Raw genomic sequence first — 19145 nt, 5'->3', positions numbered from 1 at the left:
TTTTATTAGGTTGGTAGGAAGAATGCGTGAGCAAAGGAAAAATTCTTGTGCCTTTTTGTAGCATAAAGAACAAAAACAGACACAAGGGGCTGGAAGTGGAATAGCTTGAAAGGGCTTTCCTCTTTCAGAAGGGTAGAGCTGCTCTTCAGAAGCCCTTCAGTCCAGAGATTAACTGAATTCAGAAGACAGTTGGGAGACTTTTGATTTTTAAACTTACACAAAATATGGATTTGATCTTAAACCTCCCACCCCTCTCCTCAGACGCAGCAGCAGCCTCTTGGTGGTGAGGAGAGGACACGCTGTGTCACAGAGCTCTGGCCCTTCCTCCCCTGCTGCTGATCAGAATGTTCTCTGTGTGTAGTTTTTCTCTGACTTGTTGTGCTTTGTCACCTGCTAATTTTTCTAAAGATCTTGTAGGCTTTTCACATAGCAGCAGAGATCATCTGCAAGTGGAAGAAGCTAAGGGATTTTTTTTTTTTTGCTTGAGCTCAATCCCATTGTCACACCCTTACTTTATTCTATTCTGATGGGGGTGTAGCAGCCTCCCTGACAAACCCCTGGTCTCTGTTGCTCCTGTTTGCAGCTGCAGCACATCGTGAGCGATGAGATCTGTGTGCAGGTGACAGACCTGTACCTGTCAGAGAACAGCAACGGGGCCACCGGAGGCCTCCTGGCGTCCCAGTCCTCCCGCACGCTCCTGGAGGCCGCCTACCAGCGCAAAGCCGAGCAGCTCATGTCCGAGGAGAACTGCTTCAAGGTAAAGCCAGGCTCTGAACTGCAGTGGGAAACCAACAGGAGCTGAGGGGGTGCCTTGGAAGAAGGGAGAGGCACTGGTCTTTTGAAAAAGAGCCTTGTTTAGGCACCCAAAAATGAAGAAAATTAACTCCGTCCCAGCTGAAACCAGTGTGCGTGCTGCCAGCTTTTAGAACAGGTTAATGCTTCTGTAAGGGCCCCTCAGAAATTAAGTTTCAAGGAGGAATATATTTCCTGGAACAGCAATGAATATCCCCTGTGCTTTACAGCAGCTTTGGGCTGTATCATACTGACTGCTTGGCTGCCACTGCTTTGATTTGTTAGCTCAAACTCTCCTGTTTCTCTGGTGCCTCAGTTTTGTCGACTGTTGGGAGATCTGCCACTACTCACTGGGCATTAAATCACTGCTGCCTGCATACATTGCTAATAAACCTGTGCTAATCAAATCCATACTTCCTTTGCTGAAGAGGCAGGAAGTGGTCAGGCCCTTTCTGAGCCAGAGAAGTACTTTGGATAAAAGCCTGAGTGTATAATATCTCTTCCCATGCCCACAAACTTACTTTGAGGGCCCAAGAAGCCCCCAAAACTGCCAACTTGCTTCATTTTCCCTTTGCCCTAGTGAGAAGTGAAGGTGTCTGTTTCTATTTCATACCTCCTCTTGCTGAAGTTCTTTCTGCTTTTTCTTTGTAGCTGATGTTCATTCAGAGCAGAGGTCAAGTTCAGTTAACCATTGAGCTGCTGGACACAGAAGAGGAAAACTCAGATGACCCTGTGGAAGCAGAGGTAAGGGCAGCTTGTCCAGAGAGCTGACTGTGACGGTCAAGGTTGAGTGTCCAGCTGAGTGGTGGCGTGGTCCATTAGCACAAGACAAAGAAACATCAAGGACGTGCCATAAAACTTCCATTGATGCGAGCAGGCAAATCCTTCTTGGTTTATCTCATATTAGAAAATACTCAAAACCACATAAAGAACCATTGTACCTGCCTTTTTGGGCACAAGATGCACAGAACCTTCAGGAGGCATGTTGTGTTCTTCTTCTGCATGACTTCCAGCTTAGCCTCCTCAAGCCCTGCAGTTGTTTGGTGGGAGGGCAGTGGCTGATGTGTGCTCTGTGCTTGCTTCCAGCGCTGGTCTGACTACGTGGAGCGGTACGTCAACTCTGACTCTACCTCCCCCGAGCTCCGCGAGCACCTGGCCCAGAAACCCGTCTTCCTGCCCAGGTGAGAGGCCAGGCTGTGCTGGGAAAGGCCCTTGGAGCTCATCTCATTCCACCCCCTGCCATGGGCAGAGACACCTCCCATAGACCCTGTCCAGCCTGGCCTAAGATGAGATTACACCCAGGGGTGTGTGCTAATCCCAAGAGGGGTTCTCTGGTTTGCAGGAATCTGAGGCGGATCCGCAAGTGTCAGCGTGGTCGGGAGCAGCAGGAGAAGGAAGGGAAGGAGGGAAACAGTAAGAAGTCCATGGAGAACATGGAGAGCCTGGACAAGGTGGAGTGTAAATTCAAGCTGAACTCCTATAAGATGGTGTATGTGATCAAATCAGAGGATTACATGTACAGGAGGACCGCGCTGCTGCGAGCTCAGCAGGTAGGAGGCAGCCAGAGAACGGGGTGGGCTGCTGGTGTTTCCTGGGACCCAGGGGAAGGAAGGAGGCATTGCCTTTCCAGCTGTTTGGGAAGCTGTAAAGGTTTGGGTTTATCCAAGATGAAAACAGCTTGTGACTCCAGATGGGTGAAATTTAGGAGGATTGCACTGGAGGAAACAGATCTACTCATCTCGATGCTTTGACACTCTCCTTTTCTCATCTTATGGGAATATTTCCCTCCACTTCTATCATGTATTTAGGTTTATAAAACAACTACTTACCATGTTTCTTGCTGATGAGATACAGATAGTGGCTTTAGTTCATTAGTTGTAAAATAATTCTCCTAAACTTTGCATCCACATCAGATGAGAGCATTTTATTGCAGCATAGTGACTCTTTGAAACACTGATACTGAGGATTTTGATTGAATTCCATCTATTTTATTCAACTGGCACGAACCTCAAGGAAATGTAAGCTTATAAGCAGGATACTGTGTGCCAGTGCTCTTCACAGAGAATCTGAGCTTGAAGTGTTAAATATGTAGCGTGCAGCTTAGCCCTTGGTTACTGGAATGCACTGAGGGAGCTGTAGAAGCTACATTGGATTTTGGAAACAAATCTATTGGATTTAGCAGTTAACACCCCAAAGCAGTTCAGTCTCTTAGAGAAGAACAAACAAATAATAAAATCTGTAAGTTTTAATCTGGAGGTTTAATTATATTGGCTGTTTTCAATTATGACTGTAGCCATGGCTTTATAACATCTGTCCTGCATTTTACATTGCTCTTACCCAAAAAAGTGCACAGCTCTTCCTCTCCTGATGTTTCTGTTAAGTCAGAGCTTCTTGAGCCTGTTAGACCTGGCCTGGGTCTTAATTTTCTGTAGCAATCGTGTCCCCAGTAGGTGTAACGCATGTTGAACTTACTCTTTCCTGGGACTGTGATCTTCTCAGGGGGCTGGGGACAGACTCTGAGGGCTGGGAAGAGCAGGACTTGCCTGGTCCTGGGTGCTAGCAGAGGAGGGTAATGCAGAAGGGACTCAATCTGAGCTGGGCATTCAGTTTTCAGGCTCAGCCCATGAACTGTATTAAACAAAGAGCATAAACTTTTTTATATTTCTGAGCTCATTTTGCCACATATTTGCTTGGAGAGGAGACTGGGGTAGCCTTCATCAGAGCTTTCCCTCTGTTGTTAGTTCAGTGCCTGCATTACAAATTCCCTGTGTGTTTGATCTCCTTGCCTGTGTCACCCAGTAGCCAAGCTTGGTGTAATCTGCAGTTTGGGGGCCAGAGCTGCCTTTTCCTAACACCTCTCCCTGTCTCTGCAGTCCCACGAAAGGGTGAGCAAGCGGCTGCACCAGCGATTCCAGGCCTGGGTGGACAAATGGACCAAGGAGCACGTGCCCCGTGAAATGGCAGCCGAAACAAACAAGTGGCTCATGGGTGAAGGCTTGGAGGGCTTGGTGCCCTGCACCACCACCTGTGACACAGAGACCCTGCACTTTGTCAGCATCAACAAGTACCGCGTCAAATACGGCACGATATTCAAGACACCCTAGGAGTGCCCCGGGGCGAGGAAGAGCGCGGGAGATGTGTGTGTGTGCACGCAGCCAGGGAAGGAGGGAGATGTCTTTCTCCCCTCACTGTGTATCTCCGTCACATGGCCACTTGACTAGTGCGTGGCTGGTGCAGCCTGTCCCGGCGGGATTCCCCGTGGGGATGTGGATCTCTGCCCAGGGCCGTGGGCTGCCGGCCCTTTCTGGGCAGGAAGGACCCTTCTCTGAACTGAGCCATCCCAGAGAAAACACCACGAGCTCGTACACACCAGCAGCGTTGAGGCTTTGACTCCCCGGAGGCCCCGAGCGGCGAGGGAGGGGAGCAGGATGCTCTCCACCACCGGCCCGCTGGGATGTGTCCCCAAAATCCCCAGGTGCCTGGACCGCTGGGATGTGTCCCCGAGGTCCCCAGGTGCCTGGACTGCTGGGATGTGTCCCCGAAGTCCCCAGGTGCCTGTCACCACCGGATTCCCCTCTCCCAGCGGGCTCCGGCGTGGGGCCGGCGCAGCGCAGCCCGGGTTCCTGTCGCTCCCTCCCCTCCCTCCCAGGCTGGACTCACCCTGTGCAGATCGGTCTGTCCTTTCTAGTGCCAGTGGAACTGTTTTATTTTTATTTTGGGTTTTTGGTTTTGTTTTTTTTTGTTGGTTTTTTTTTTTTTTTTGTACCTGCTTGTTTACTAGTCTCTCCTAGTGCCATGCACCAGCTTTTCACACACATGTACGTACACACACACACAGCAGAGAACAACACGATTTTAACATGTTCCCCTCCTTTTTTGTAAATAAATGTACAAATTGTCAATTTTTTGGTTTTTTTTCTTTTTGTTTTTTTTTTCTTTTTTAATTAAAGGAATTATGCTTGATGTGCTAGCATAACTGTACTAGCTTCTTGTGTACCATAGTACCAGGTGGCTTGAGAATTAGTACCGACAGACAGACCGATGGAGACATTTATTACACTTTTTACCAAAGGGAGTTATCATTGTAGTGCTTTTGTGTGGAAACTTTTTTCTCCTTTTTTTGTAAATAAAAAAAATAATGTCTTTGTTCTTAACTGGAGGAAGACACTCGCTCACCCACAGCCGTGTTCCTGGTCTGAGGCACTGTTGCAGCATGCAGGTTTTGGGGTGGGAGAGGGGAGGGAGGAAGAGGGAGGTGTAATCCAACCCCTTTTCTAAGGCTGGCAAGAGGAAACAGCAGAGGCAGCATGTGCATTTGGGGGTTAAACAACTGAGGTATAAGCAGCCTGAAAGAAATATAAATATAGAGTATATAATTTTAATTTTTTTTAATGTTTGGCTTTTTTCCTGGTGGGTAATTTTTATCCACCTTGTCTTCCAGCTCCAAGGATCTTCGCTTTTGGGAAGTGTTGCTGAGCAACTCAGCTGGGGCTGATTGTGCTGATGTATTTTTCCCTTTCTGTCTTGGAGAAAACATCATGGGAACTACCAAGCCAGTATTCGACAGAGCTGCTCTGTGTGTGTGTGTGGGCAAGAGAAGGAGGAGGGACTTGGGGGGGGGCTTGGTGCATTTCACTCCAGAAATCCACATATGGAATATATATTTTTTTAAGCAGAGAAATTTAACGCTGGCAGATATTTAAAATGCGGGGGAAGATTCTGAAGATTCTCACTTCTTTATTTAAAAATAAAGAAGTCAGCACAGACTTTGTAAGCCACGACAGCCACCACTGCACCGTGTCTCCTCAAAAGGAGGTGTCTTTCTGAGCAAAAATGCATGCTGCCAGTGCTGCACAGCTGGAGTGGCTTCATCGTCCCTGGACTCACTGTGTTTTGAGACAGCAGGTTCACAGAATCACAGAAGGGTCTGTATTGGAAGGGACCTTAAATATCATCTAGGTCCAGGTTCTCCCCCCCTGCCACCACAGCGAGGCTGAGGGGGACCTGGAGCCGGGGTGGGAGTCACAGCCCCGAGGGACCACGAGTCATTGGCAGCCCATGCACAGCAGGCAGGTCTGGAATGGGGGCTTCCTCTGGAGAAGAGGGAGAGAAGGAAGAGCCCAGCAGGGGATTCTCACACTTTGCTAGCAATAAATCACCTGTCTCCTTTCTCCTCCTTTGCTGTAACCAGACAGGAAGGGGCTCTCATGTATCCTCTTCCATTCCAAAGGTGTCATGCACGCTCTCCTATAATTTCCCCCCTTTTTTTATTCTGGTGTATGCTCAAGGTGATGTGGAAGGGAAAATCTGTGGTGATTTAGACTTCTGGCCAGCTTGGGAGTACCAGCTGCTGCTGCTTGGTGGGTCCTATGCCAGGAGGGTCCTGTACCTGCCCATCATTGAGCCAAGGGGGCTGGTGCAGGTCCCTGGGACACACCGTGGGGCGCCCTCTGCCTCTGGTGCTCCATCTGACATCCCAGCTCTGCTCCCAGCCTGTACAATAGCAGAGGTTTGCTTCTTTTCTATTTTCTTCTTATTTGATCTTGCTTTTTGTATTTGTAATGTGATTCTCAGCCCACAACCCATGGGGTTTCTATACCAATGTTGTAAACTTCACTGTAGCGCAGTATTTCCATTAAAACATCAGGGCTGAGCATCGTGTACAGATTCTTCTCTCCCTCCTGATGATAATGACATTTTGGGGCGATTTGGAGGCAAACCAGGACATGGAGAGGAGGGTACAGGATTGCTTAGGCTGAGGGAGAGTGATGAGGGGCGTTCTGCCTTCTCCTCACCCAGGGAGCACTCAGGGTGGGATAAGAATCTTCTCCCAAACTTGACAGGCAAACACATCCCTCCCAGAAGCATCAGAGACACAACCATGGTCCCAAGGAACTCTCAGCAGAAACCAGCAAGAAATTTGTCCCTGCCCTCATTAAATCTCCCTTAGGGCTTCTGAGCAGACACCTCCAAGCACTCAGCAGGGACGATCAACTCATGCCTTCACCAGGGAGACCTTGTGAGCACTCACCCACACAAATACCTCTGAGACACGAGCTCCGACCCCACCAGGGGCACAGCACCACCGAAACCTGCTACTCACGTGGGCCCGAAACACTCTCCCACTTGAGCCGGCCCGAATTCCTGCGCCACAGCCTCCTGGTACGGGATGCGCCGCCGAGTCTGGAAGCAGGAGAGCGATGCCGGTGGACAGCGATCCCCAAAAAGCCTGTGGTGGGAGATGGTCACACGAACAAGATCAGTCCCGCTCGGACTAGCCCGGAGTGGTACAGAGAGCTTGCACAGCACGGCTGAATCGCCCTGCCGCCACCCATCAGCCTCAATAATATTAACAGCGAATAAATATTAATTAATTTATTCGCTGAGGAATAAAGGGCCCTGTTGGCCCCGGGTGGCCAGGGGAGGGCAGGGGCTGAGGGGCTGTGCCGTGGAGCCCCGGGGCAGCGCTCCATGCCCACTAAGGAGAGTGTGTGTGTGAGATTTGTCATCTCAGCGTGAGCGCCCCGAGCCCCCGCACCCACGGCCGGCAGCGCCCGGGGCAGCGTCCCCACTCCGAGGGGACACAGCGGAGCGCCCCGGGGGTGTCCCGGAGAGTCGCCCCGCCGCCCACCTGCCCCGCAGGTTGCAGTCGGTGAAGTAGGTGTCGGACAGGAACTTCTCCACGGCCAGGGCTCCGGGCGGGCTCCGGGCGCGGGCTCCGGGCGCGGGCTCCGGGCGCGGGCTCCGGGCGGGCTCCGGGCGGGCTCCGGGCGGGCTCCGGGCGGGCTCCGGGCGGGCTCCGGGCGGGCTCCGGGGCTCGGCCGCGCCTGCGCCGCGCCGGGAGGGGCGGGGGCTCGGCCGCTGCCATGGCCGCGATCAAGCACCGGCGGACGGCCCTGGAGCGAGTGGAGAAGTTCCTGTCCGACACCTACTTCACCGACTGCAACCTGCGGGGCAGGTGGGCGGCGGGGGGACTCTCGGGGACACCCCCGGGGCGCTCCGCTGTGTCCCCTCGGGGTGGGGACGCTGCCCCGGGCGCTGCCGGCCGTGGGTGCGGGGGCTCGGGGCGCTCACGCTGAGATGACAAATCTCACACACACACTCTCCTTAGTGGGCATGGAGCGCTGCCCCGGGGCTCCACGGCACAGCCCCTCAGCCCCTGCCCTCCCCTGGCCACCCGGGGCCAACAGGGCCCTTTATTCCTCAGCGAATAAATTAATTAATATTTATTCGCTGTTAATATTATTGAGGCTGATGGGTGGTGGCAGGGCGATTCAGCCGTGCTGTGCAAGCTCTCTGTACCACTCCGGGCTAGTCCGAGCGGGACTGATCTTGTTCATGTGACCGTCTCCCACCACAGGCTTTTTGGGGATCGCTGTCCACCGGCATCGCTCTCCTGCTTCCAGACTCGGCGGCGCATCCCGTACCAGGAGGCTGTGGCGCAGGAATTCGGGCCGGCTCAAGTGGGAGAGTGTTTCGGGCCCACGTGAGTAGCAGGTTTCGGTGGTGCTGTGCCCCTGGTGGGGTCGGAGCTCGTGTCTCAGAGGTATTTGTGTGGGTGAGTGCTCACAAGGTCTCCCTGGTGAAGGCATGAGTTGATCTTCCCTGCTGAGTGCTTGGAGGCGTCTGCTCAGAAGCCCTAAGGGAGATTTAATGAGGGCAGGGACAAATTTCTTGCTGGTTTCTGCTGAGAGTTCCTTGGGACCATGGTTGTGTCTCTGATGCTTCTGGAGAGGATGTGTTTGCCTGTCAAGTTTGGGAGGAGATTCTTATCCCAGCAGTGGGCAGACAAGATGCCACTGCCGGTTTCTCTGGGGTTCCAGAAGGGCAGAGGTTAAATCAGGTGTGTGTATGGACAGGCAGCATCCTTGTGTGTGAATCCTGTCAAACTCGTGGGCTGTCCCCACCCTGGTTTTTCCACGGAGGGCTCTGAGGGAGCGTGCTTTCCCTCGGGAGAAGGTCACACAGTGGACTGAGGTTACTGCCTGCTCTCTTCCAGGTGGGAGACGTGCTGGTTTAAGGTGGAGCTGAGCATCCCCCCGGCATGGGCAGGGCGGGAAGTGCACTTCGTCTGGGAGAGCGATGGGGAGGGCATGGTGTGGCGAGATGCCCAGCCCGTCCAGGTATGGAGACACGGATCAGGGGTGTGCCAGGTGCCCTGCTGTGTACACAGGGTGACCTTTGGAACCTCTGCCATGTTCTGTGGTGATGTGTGCAGGGCTCTGTCCCTGTTCTTGTGCCAACAATTATCCCACAATGTGTGGGACCAGCCCCTCTGTCCAGCTGGACTTTGGGGTGTCTTGTCCTGCTCATCCAGCCTGCTGTCATGGACCTCTGCTGACACATGCTGAATGTGCCATCTTCCTGTGCAGGGATTGACCAAAGAAGGTGAGAAGACCAGCTACATCCTGACAAGAAGTCTGAAAGAGTCAGAGCCCCACAGGTGGGTGGTCAGGCGAGCCAGAGCCCACCACTGCTGGGGGACCTTGGTGTTGCTGGAAGCCAAGAGGCTGAGGACACACACACATATCCTTGTCTGTGTCCTGGTGCTTGTGACTGCTCCCTGATGGTTTCCTCTTGGTCCCCACAGCCTGACACTGTATGTGGAGCTGGCCTGCAATGGGCTCTTTGGAGCTGGCCAGGGCAGCATGATCGCCCCTCCAGACCCAGACAGGAGGGTTACCCTGAGCAAGGCTGAGCTGGTTGTCTTCAACAGAGATGTCTATGAACTGCTGGTGGATCTGGAAATACTGCTGGACATGGCTCAGGTCTGGGAGCTCCTCTTCCCTCTTTCACCTTTTTCTCACTTTCACTGCATCTTCTCCTGCTGCTGTTCTGTGACCTGAGACCTTGGAGGAGAAAATGTTTGCTGCTTCTGCTTTAGCACAATTGACACTGTCTGGGCTTGATGATCCTTGTGGGTCCCTTCCAGCTCAGGATATTCTAGAATAGGAGAAAACTGAATTGAGAGAAGCCACAGGTGTTTTTTCATCCACTTTCTGCTCCAAAGCAGGATATGTTAACCATGGTTCCTTGGAATGGGCATATGTGGAACCTGGATTTGGAAGGCATGTGAGAAAAGGCAAAAGGCTGTGTTTGTGAAGCAGAGACATGGTGTTTACCTGTTATGACTGCCTGAGATAGATGTTGAAAGAAGGCAGCAGGTTCTCCTGGAGGCAGGTAACATCTGAGCTGATACAGTGGCCAGAGTCATACTCTTATCCCTCTCAACCCCAGCTCCTCGGGGAGGAAAACCAGAGGAGTTTCCAGGCACTCTACACTGCCAACCAGATGGTCAACGTGTGTGATGTTACAGACCCCTCCACCTTCCCTGCTGCACGTGAGCTGGCTGCAGCCATCTTCAGCCAGAGGAACGGCGAGAGCCAGCACACCATCCATGCCATGGGACACTGCCACATTGACTCTGGTGAGAGCAGCACAGTGCTCCCTCTCCTCTCACCTGGAGGCCAGGGTGTGCTGCCCAAGGGGAGAACAGGCTGCCCTTGGGCTCCAGGCACACCTTGAGAGGAAGGAATGGGCCCTCTGTGCTGCCACATTGCTGGTTTGTCTCTGGGGCAGTGTGGGAGTGTGGGTCTGGCTGGCTGTGCCCTTTGGAGCACTGAGGGGACTGGGGATGAGGGATGAATTACAGCCTGCTGTCTTCCACCTGTTGGGCTTCACCCCTCGATTTCCCATCCCAGGAGGGGTTTCAGAGAGGTTCCAGCTCCGTGAGGAGCTTGTGTTAGGTAGTAACCATGGTGGGGCCATGCCTGTCCCTGCAGCCTGGCTGTGGCCCTATGAGGAGACCATCCGTAAGTGCGCCCGGAGCTGGGTCACCGTGGTCCATCTGATGGAGCACAATCCAGAGCTCACCTTTGCCTGCTCCCAGGTGAGGGATCTCCCTCTGGACACCTCTCCTCTGCTCGTGGCATGTTGCTTCTCCAGCAAAAGGAGATGGGGGGATGTAACTGGGTCGAGGCTGTTTTGGGTCTGGGCTCTTCAAGGAGGCAAGGGCGGTTGTTAGTTGCTATAAAGTTGTTTATTGCATGAGTACATCAGTCTTGAAGGCAGAGAGTTCAAGGTGTTAAAAGTCCATGCTAAAGTATTAAAACCCATACTAAAAGCTTTCTGGCATAGAGTCTGAGGCAAGAGCTGCAGCTTCAACAGCTGCTCTCTGGTGTAGAGTCCCAGGCTTCGTGCAGGAACAGCAGCAGCAGCAGGGACCAGAGCCTGGTTGTCTTCTTGTTGTCATCTTCTTCCTTGTTGTCTTCTTGTTGTCATCTTCTTGTTGTTCCTTTTAATACAGGGGGACTCTTATATACAAAACCACCAATCTAAGCTAAAAGCACGATTCTAAAACATTCTTTCTAAACCAATCTAAACTTAATTCTAATCTGCAAAAGTAGTATGAAAGTAGTGTCAGTTCTCACCTAAAAAACTGCGTACATAATATTGTCTTTTAACACAAATATACTGTTTTCTTACTTAAAATTTATGTGTATGAGTTTATATATTTACATGAATACTTCTATCTGTTTACACATATAGTTCTGTCTGTTCTAGAGATACAGTCAAAGTTCTGCTGTGTTTTTGATATGTCTGGAGCTAAGTTACTGAACTTTAAACTAGGCCTTAGGGCCTTTACTAGCTAACACAGTTTCTTAAGGTACTTAAAATATATTTCTACTTTCTTAAAACTGTAACTTACACTTGCACTTACTTAAAACTTAAACCTACACTTCTGCTTCATATCTGTGTGGCTTAATATGTCTTAATTTCTCTAAAGGCTTTAATTCAACCCCTGCATTCATCTGTCTCTCTGAGGAGCTCAGAGAGGCTTGCATTCCAACAAGTAACGAGCCAGAAGTGTTGCAGGGAGCAGGGGCAGGGTGTGGGGAGCTGGGGCTGATCCCTGTGCCCTGGCAGGCGCAGCAGTTCCAGTGGGTGCGGAGCTGCTACCCCGGGCTCTACGCACGCATTCAGGACTTCGTGGCCAAGGGACAGTTCATTCCTGTGGGAGGCACCTGGGTGGAAATGGTGAGTAGCGTGGTGAGCTACTCGTGGTGAGCTTGCCACATCCTCCTTGTGCCATCCTCTGGGACCAGGGGAGAGCAGAGCCTTTGCTGAGCCTGTCTGGTTGGTGATGGTCTCCAGGCCTAGGAACAGCAGCTGTCTGAAGGGTCCAGCCTGGCAAAAGTACAATGCTCCCAAATAATTCCCCGAGAAAGGAGCTTTGGACTCCCTAGTGTGTTCCTCCTTTTCCCCTCTGCTGAGCCCTGCTGAGGTTCTCCCCACAATCTGCCAGGTCAGGTGGGTGGGAATGGGAGTCTTACATGATCTCTCCTTCCCTGTGCCTGGCTTTCCTCATGGACTCCCTGTGCCTTCCCCAGGATGGGAACCTGCCCAGCGGGGAGTCCATGGTGAGGCAGTTTCTCCAGGGCCAGAGGTTCTTCCAGGAGCAGTTTGGCCGGATCTGCTCAGAGGTACTTGTTCTTTTCCCTCACACCTTCCTCACCCACCATCTCCTTGCACCCCTTGCTCTTTGTGAGGCTGGGCTGACCTGTGTGTCTCTCTCCCTCTGCTCCTTGCCCCAGTTCTGGCTGCCAGACACGTTTGGGTACTCAGCCCAGCTGCCCCAGCTGATGCGTGGCTCTGGGATCCAGCGCTTCCTCACGCAGAAGCTCAGCTGGAACCTGGTGAACTCCTTCCCGGTGAGCTCTGCTGCCTTCTCCCCAGGGGATGGACTGTGGGTGCTGGAGTCTTCCGTAGGGCTCGACCTGTTGGTTCCACAGCTCTTCAGTTTAGCTAACACAGGCTCTGCTTCCCTAAGCCACTAGGTTTTGGAGGCAGTGATGTCCTGTCAGCTTTAGGAGAGAGGAAGGATGTGATTAGAGATCCCAGCCAGGGCCCTGGCCTAGATATTCCATCTGCTTCCAAACAGGAAGCTGTGAGTTGTGTGCAGGTCCAACAGACAGCAAATCCAGCCCCTGCCCTGGTGGCATTCAATGTTCTTGTCCTCTCCTTGAACTGATCCATCAGGGCATCCTGCACCTCCCTGGAGAGAAAGTGAAGGCCCACTTTGAACCCTGAAGAGGCTCTGACATGCCCTTGTGCACCACATTTTCCTTTCTCTCCCCTCCAGCACCACACCTTTTTCTGGGAAGGCATTGACGGTTCCCAGGTCCTGACCCATTTCCCCCCTGGTGATTCCTATGGGATGCAGGGGCGAGTGGCAGAGGTGAGTGAGGTTCCAGCCCTGCATGAGAAGGGCAGTGCCAGCCCCCTGAGGCCAGCTGTGGGGCTGCTGGGAGAGGGCCCTGCCTGGGAGGGGAGCAGGATATCTGGCAGCATTGTTGGACAAAGGCTGTTGGGGTGCCTGACTCCAAGATGTGCCCGTGCCTGATTTAGGCACTTTGGGCTGGGGAAGAAGAGCAAGACTGGGCTTTGCACCCTAAAGACTGACCTGGGTTTCTTGTATGGAGCTGTGGGAGCTGGGGCTGGGTGCCAGGGGATTGCAGCTGCCCAAAAATCCTTCCAGATGCTGAAAACAGTGAAGAACAACAAGGACAAAGGCCGTGTGAACCACAGCGCGTTCCTCTTCGGCTTTGGGGATGGAGGAGGGGGCCCCACGCAGAAGATGCTGGACAGGATGAAAAGAATGAGAGACACAGATGGGCTGCCCAGGTGAGAGGAGAGCTCCCACCCTCTCTCCTGGCAGGGGCATTCGCTTTGAGCCAGGTCTGGCCTTCAGCAGTGCCAAAAGAAAGGGAGAAGGGCAGGGAGATGGGCAAGCAGAAGGCTGGGGAGGATTTTCAGGGCATGGAATCTCTCCATGATCAAGAGCTGTAAGAACAGGTCCACAGGGCAGCCATGGACTGCTTGTGACCCCCTCAGGAGAGCTGTGGAGTGAATGGCCAGCACAGCAGCTGTGCCTGGGGAATGTCGTAGGAGAAGGGTAGGAGAAGGGAGAGGGGAATACTTTGTATACTTTGTTGTGTTGCAGATGCACCATTAGCCATGTCAGGCTTCTCCCCAGCTCATCACTGTCTCTGTGTCTGTCCCACAGGGTGCAGATCTCCACTCCTGACCAGCTCTTTTCTGTCTTGGAGAAGGAATCATCCCAGCTGTGCACCTGGGTGGGAGAGCTCTTCCTCGAGCTGCACAATGGCACCTACACCACACAGGCCCAGGTCAGGGTCCCATCCCAGGCAAGGGGGCCAAGCAAACTCACAACACCTGCAAGCAGCCAACCCTCCTGCACTGGAGCTGGGATTCTGCTGCTGGTGAGAGAGATCCACTCCCAGCTACCCATCTCCTGAGCATCTTCCTTCTGTCCTCACCTGGCACCAGATAAAGAAGGGCAATCGGGAATGTGAGCGGATTCTGCATGACGTGGAAGTGCTCAGCAGCCTGGCTGTGGCTCAGGACACAGCGTTCCAGTATCCTGCCAGCCAGCTCCAGCAGCTCTGGAGGTGAGGGAGGGTAGGAGCACTGCTGGTGCTGGGGCAGAGTTCAGTGCTGCAGCACTGCCATAAACGGAGCAGGAATCTGCCTGGAAAGAATTTGCTGCTTTGCTTGATTCTTCTGCTGAAAGATAACTCCAAACCCTCACTGCTCTGCTGTCTGGAAGCTTCATTTCCTACCGAAGCTTCTTCCTCCCCAGTTCTGGCTTGTTTGATCTTGTGCAACAAGGTATCTTGTAGCCCTGAGGGGTAAAAACAAATAGCTCTTACTGCCCGTGGTTGTGGTTTACTGACAGCTGACAGGACCTAACATGAAGGGATTTAAAGGATGCAGTGGAAAAAATTCTTTTCTCTCAAGTGTTGGGTAATGGGGGAATAAGGAACAGTTATTAAGTTTGTCTTGCAAACAGGGCTCTTGCTTGAGAGAAGAGCTTGTTCTAAGCCAACACAAATCTGGTGCTCTCTGCCACTTTCTTCCCTGATTTCTGCTCTCTGTTTTAGGTTACTGCTGCTCAACCAGTTCCACGATGTCCTGCCAGGCAGCTGCATCCAGCTGGTGGTTGAGGATGCCCTGCAATACTACACAGGTGAGCAGGGAATTTGGTTAGGAGGGCGCTCACCTGTGGGAGCAACTCCTGCCTGGTGGGGCTGGGGAGATTCCAGCCCTGGGCTGCCAGCAGCTCAGCAGGCATGTCTGAAATAGTGTTAGATTAGCAGGGGAGCCAAGGGATTGAGAACCATCCCAATTTATTGGCTTTTCTGCTTGCTGCTGGCATGCCAGGATAGACTCCCAGCAAGGTTTGTTTCTGCCTGCCCAGGGGTGCTTGCAGGAGCTTCAGTAACCAGAATTTTCCAGCTGAGCTGGCACAGCTCATTGTAATCTTGTAACAACAAAGTTCGGAATAATTATACACTTGAATCACTAATAGATAATAATAATTAATGATAATTAGCAATTGTAGCTTGGAAGGAGATAAAGTGTGTGTACATTTGCATGGGGAGTGCCAGAAGCTCTCTCAGAGCCAACTCAGGCCCTTCTATTGCCCAGAGATCCGCAGGACTGGTGCTCAGCTGCAGGAGGAGGCTGTGCAGTCCCTGTGCAGGGATCTGCTGCAGCCCCAGGCCTGCAGCACCCACAGCACCCTCGTGTTGAACACCTTGTCCTGGGAACGCACCGAGGTGATCGCCAGGCCTGGGCCGGACGGAACAGAGACTTTGGGTATGTCTGACCTGGCAGTAACTCTTGTATCTGAGTTCCTAACAGGGAAATACTCTGCCTTTCCTCCCCTGGGGAGGATTTTATTGACTGTTCAATTTGTTCTTTGGACAACTTGAAAGGGGATGAAGTCCTCTGAAGCATGCATGAGGAAGAGGAGGGTATGGGAGGAGGCAGTAGATCTGACATGACAGCAGCAGGGCAGCAGTGGTGTCACTTAGGGTTCAGTCTGGGATGAGTGTTGGAGCAGAACCTCTTTGCTTTCCAGCTCTGGTGACAGTCCCCAGCATGGGCTATGCCCTAGTGCAGGAGCCATTTGTGCCTCCTCAGCCTGTGGCAGTGAGGAAACAGGTAAGCACAAGGCAGATTTCCTCAGGTCTGTGTTCCCCACATCAGAGGCTGTTTGAGGAGAAATCAGGGTTAGGGTTGAAAGGAGGAGAAATCTAAGGAATCCACATGTTAAATTTGCATTGGAGGCACTCAGCTCCCACAGGTGGGGTCTGTGACACCTGTTTCTGGCCTTTTCCCAAGGAGGATGGCTCCATTACCATGGACAATGGGGTAATTGCTGTCTGCCTGGACACGATGGGGCGCCTGACCTCGCTTCAGCTGCTGGACTCAGGGAGGTCTGTGTCACCCAGTTCCTGGCCCTGAGCTCCTCAAACCTCTCCCAGGACTTCCTCACTGTGCACCTTTCTCCACTGCCAGTCCTTCTGATGCTGCTCTTCCCCTGTTCCACTTTCTTTCAGAGAATCAGTCCAGATGGCTGCTATGCCAACCAGTTTGCACTCTTTGATGATGTTCCCCTCTACTGGGATGCCTGGGATGTGATGGATTATCACTTGGAAACTAGGTAGAGAAGCAGTGCATGCAGCACTTGGATTTTGGGTTTGCCCTGAGATTCCTGCCTCCCTGTCAGTCCTAGCTGTAAGAGAGCATTCACTCTGCAGTAATGAGTGCCTGCTGCATTGGGATTTGGATCTACCAGGCTGACACTATCTCTGCCTTCATTCCTTTCTCTAGGAAGCCAGTGACCACACTGCTGAAGCCTCTGGAAATCACCCTGGCTGGGGGCCTGCGGGGAAGCGTGAGCTTCTCCCTGCAGGTGGGGAAAAGCAGCACCTTAACCCAGGAGATCATTCTGGATGCCATGTGCCCCTACCTCCGCTTCCTGACCCAGGTTTGGCCCGTGGCTGCTGTGTGACACTGACATCCTGTGCAGCTGGGAGCTGGGGAGCTGAACCTTGGGCCTGAATTATATCCCCCCTCCCTGTATTCTTCCCTGGAGTCCCCTGCTGCCTGTCCCAAGCAAGCAGCCCAAGGCTGGGGTCCCAAGGGCCAAGGGTGGAGGTGGGACCCACCAGTCCATCCGTGTTGAGACTCTGTTGTGTTTTTGTTGTAGCTGGCATGCACTGGCTGCTGCACACCGGGACATGAGAAGTGCAGTCTCTGCCTGCCAGTCCCCCATGGTGACATCCTTCTGCTGCCACGTTTAGGTGGAGTGGAAGGAGGCTCACAAGTTCCTCAAGGTGGAGTTCCCCGTGCAGGTGCGGAGCACAAACGCCACCTACGAGATCCAGTTTGGCCACCTGCAGCGGCCGACGCACTGGAACACGTCCTGGGACTGGGCTCGCTTCGAGGTGAGAGGGAGCTGCTTTGGGCTGCTCCTGCTCCAGGCAGTGCCTCATGTGCTGAACACATCCCTCGGTGCCTGCTGCAGGTGTGGGCTCACAAGTGGCTGGATCTCTCTGAGCACGGCTTTGGGGTGGCTCTGCTGAACGACTGCAAGTACGGAGCATCGGCCCACAGGAACGTCCTCAGCCTCTCCCTGTGAGTGAGGGATGGGTGAGGGGGGCTGCTGTGCCACTCTGCCTTCTGAGGTGTCCCTTGGAAGTCAAGGCAACACCTGCTCCTAAATGACCTCAGTTAGAACAAGGAAATAGTCTGGTGGGTGGCTGTTTTCTGAGAATTTGGCTGACTTACATTATGTTAGTCAGTTAGAACTAATTCCTGTGAACTGTGCTCAAAGATAATTGAGGAAAGATCAGACTCATATTTGTAGCAGGTAGCTTTTCTGTTGCTAACCAGGAAGGGAGGCTTAAGGAGAGGAAAGGAACAGGAGTGTTAATGTTACGGGTGCATACAAAGCTAAAACAAGCTGTCTTATTTCAGTTTGACTCCGTCAGCTGCAATTTTCACAGGATGATACCCCAGGTTTTTAGCTTCTGGGACTGTCCAGGGTCTGTTTGCTGTTGCATATTTGCTTACACGTCAGGGTCCAGCCTTGAGGTAGCACAGGGAGCAGCTGTCTTGTCACAGTGCTCTGGGTGACACTGGGTGCTGTCAAGGCACCGGTCTCACTCACCTCATGTTGCCTTAGGCTGAGAGCACCCAAGTCCCCTGATGCCACGGCAGACATTGGGCACCACCAGTTCACCTACGCTGTGATGCCTCACAGGGGTGAGTGACCTGTGGGGACATGCAGGGTGGCAGCTGCTCTGGGGAGCCCTGGGGTGAGCGTGCCTCTGGCTGTGTGTGTACAGAGGCTGAGCAGAGAGAGGTTCTTGTGCTGCAGGCTCCTTCCAGGAGGCTGGTGTGATTCAGCAAGCCTACAACTTGAATTTCCCCCTCCACGTGGTCCCAGCCAGCTGTGCCCAGTGCCCAGCCTGGAGTGCCTTCTCTGTCAGCTCACCTGCCATCGTGCTGGAGGCTGTCAAGCAGGCAGGTGCTGGGGTAGAGGACGGGAGGCAGAGGGGCTCAGGAGCTGTTGTTGAGCAGAGTTTGCTCTTTCCCCCACACCGAGTGGTGGTCAGGCTCAGCTAGGCACAGCAGCCTGTGTTGGAGGGGCTGTGCCTGTCTCATCTGTCTGAACTCATCTGTCTAAACTCTCCCCAAGGCTGAGGACAGAGCTGAGGCTGTGGTGGTTCGTCTCTACGAGGCCCACGGCAGCACAGTCACTGCCTGGCTCCAGACCTCCCTCCCCGTGAAGGAGGCGATGCTGTGAGTGCATGCAGAAGGGCTGGGGGTGGGTGGGGATGGAGATCAGTCCTTCAGCCTTGTGCTTTGCCCCCAGCTGTGACCTCCTGGAGCGTCCCCTTGCGCAGGGCCACCTGCCCCTGGAGCAGCAGGGCCTGAGGCTTTCCTTCACACCCTTCCATGTGCTCTCCGTGCTCCTGGTCTGGAGCCACTGACACCAGACATTGCCCCTTGCTGGTGCTGCAGCCACCTGGACCAGCCCTGGGAGCTCAAATCACAGACTGAGCTGTTCCCCATCCCAAGAGTTGTGCAAGGCAGCAGTTCCAGGGAAGGGCACTGTCCCCACGTCCTGCACCCAAGTGTTGGAGAGCAGCGCTTGAACAACCCTACTCCTCAGGGAAGGAGGACAGCTGCCCACTGCCTGACCAGGGCAGGTGGTCTTGAGCGAGTTCTGAGCTCATTTAAGTGTGGACAAAGGTGCAGACAGGCTGGTGCCCCCTGCTCCTGCTGTAGAGGTTTGGGGACCAGCAGCTTCTACAGTGACTCCTGTGTCACAGCCTTCATCTTGTCCAGCAGTGTGTAAAAACACACTCCACTCCTTCCCTTCTCCCCCTGCCTGCCCCTTGCACTGCCCTTGCAGAAGAGGAAACAAAAAAAAAAAAAAAATCAAGAGAATTACATAAAAACAAGCTCCAGCC

At 53.2% G+C, this 19145-nt stretch overlaps 2 protein-coding genes across 3 annotated transcripts in view; both read left to right on the top strand.

Moving 5' to 3' along the window:
• SIN3A (SIN3 transcription regulator family member A) overlaps nucleotides 1-4946 on the top strand; it is a 31286-nt gene extending 26340 nt beyond the window's left edge. For both annotated transcript variants that reach the window (XM_036389832.2, XM_054516272.1), the window contains exons 17-21: nucleotides 584-757; nucleotides 1444-1536; nucleotides 1879-1973; nucleotides 2135-2342; nucleotides 3666-4946. In XM_036389832.2, the coding sequence (XP_036245725.1) occupies nucleotides 584-757; nucleotides 1444-1536; nucleotides 1879-1973; nucleotides 2135-2342; nucleotides 3666-3896 (801 nt within the window). In that variant the 3' untranslated portion in view covers nucleotides 3897-4946. The remainder of the gene's footprint in view (nucleotides 1-583; nucleotides 758-1443; nucleotides 1537-1878; nucleotides 1974-2134; nucleotides 2343-3665) is intronic.
• A 2708-nt stretch (nucleotides 4947-7654) lies between these two features.
• Nucleotides 7655-19112, top strand: MAN2C1 (mannosidase alpha class 2C member 1). Its single transcript, XM_036389932.2, has 26 exons — nucleotides 7655-7750; nucleotides 8153-8278; nucleotides 8792-8915; nucleotides 9165-9235; nucleotides 9383-9560; nucleotides 10030-10219; nucleotides 10575-10681; nucleotides 11719-11829; nucleotides 12183-12275; nucleotides 12387-12503; nucleotides 12935-13030; nucleotides 13331-13476; nucleotides 13859-13982; nucleotides 14143-14264; nucleotides 14757-14842; nucleotides 15304-15474; nucleotides 15740-15822; nucleotides 16003-16103; nucleotides 16229-16324; nucleotides 16495-16651; nucleotides 16968-17111; nucleotides 17192-17301; nucleotides 17852-17931; nucleotides 18047-18192; nucleotides 18368-18471; nucleotides 18545-19112. Exons 1-26 carry the CDS (start codon nucleotides 7659-7661, stop codon nucleotides 18660-18662), a joined length of 3093 nt encoding a protein of 1030 aa, XP_036245825.1. The 5' UTR covers nucleotides 7655-7658; the 3' UTR covers nucleotides 18663-19112.
• The last annotated feature ends 33 nt before the right edge of the window (nucleotides 19113-19145 follow it).

This window comes from Molothrus ater, chromosome 13 (genome assembly GCF_012460135.2).
Source record: "Molothrus ater isolate BHLD 08-10-18 breed brown headed cowbird chromosome 13, BPBGC_Mater_1.1, whole genome shotgun sequence".
NCBI lineage: Eukaryota > Metazoa > Chordata > Aves > Passeriformes > Icteridae > Molothrus > Molothrus ater.
Note: the sequence above shows the minus strand (reverse complement) of the source record. Positions and strands in the feature narration are given on the sequence as shown.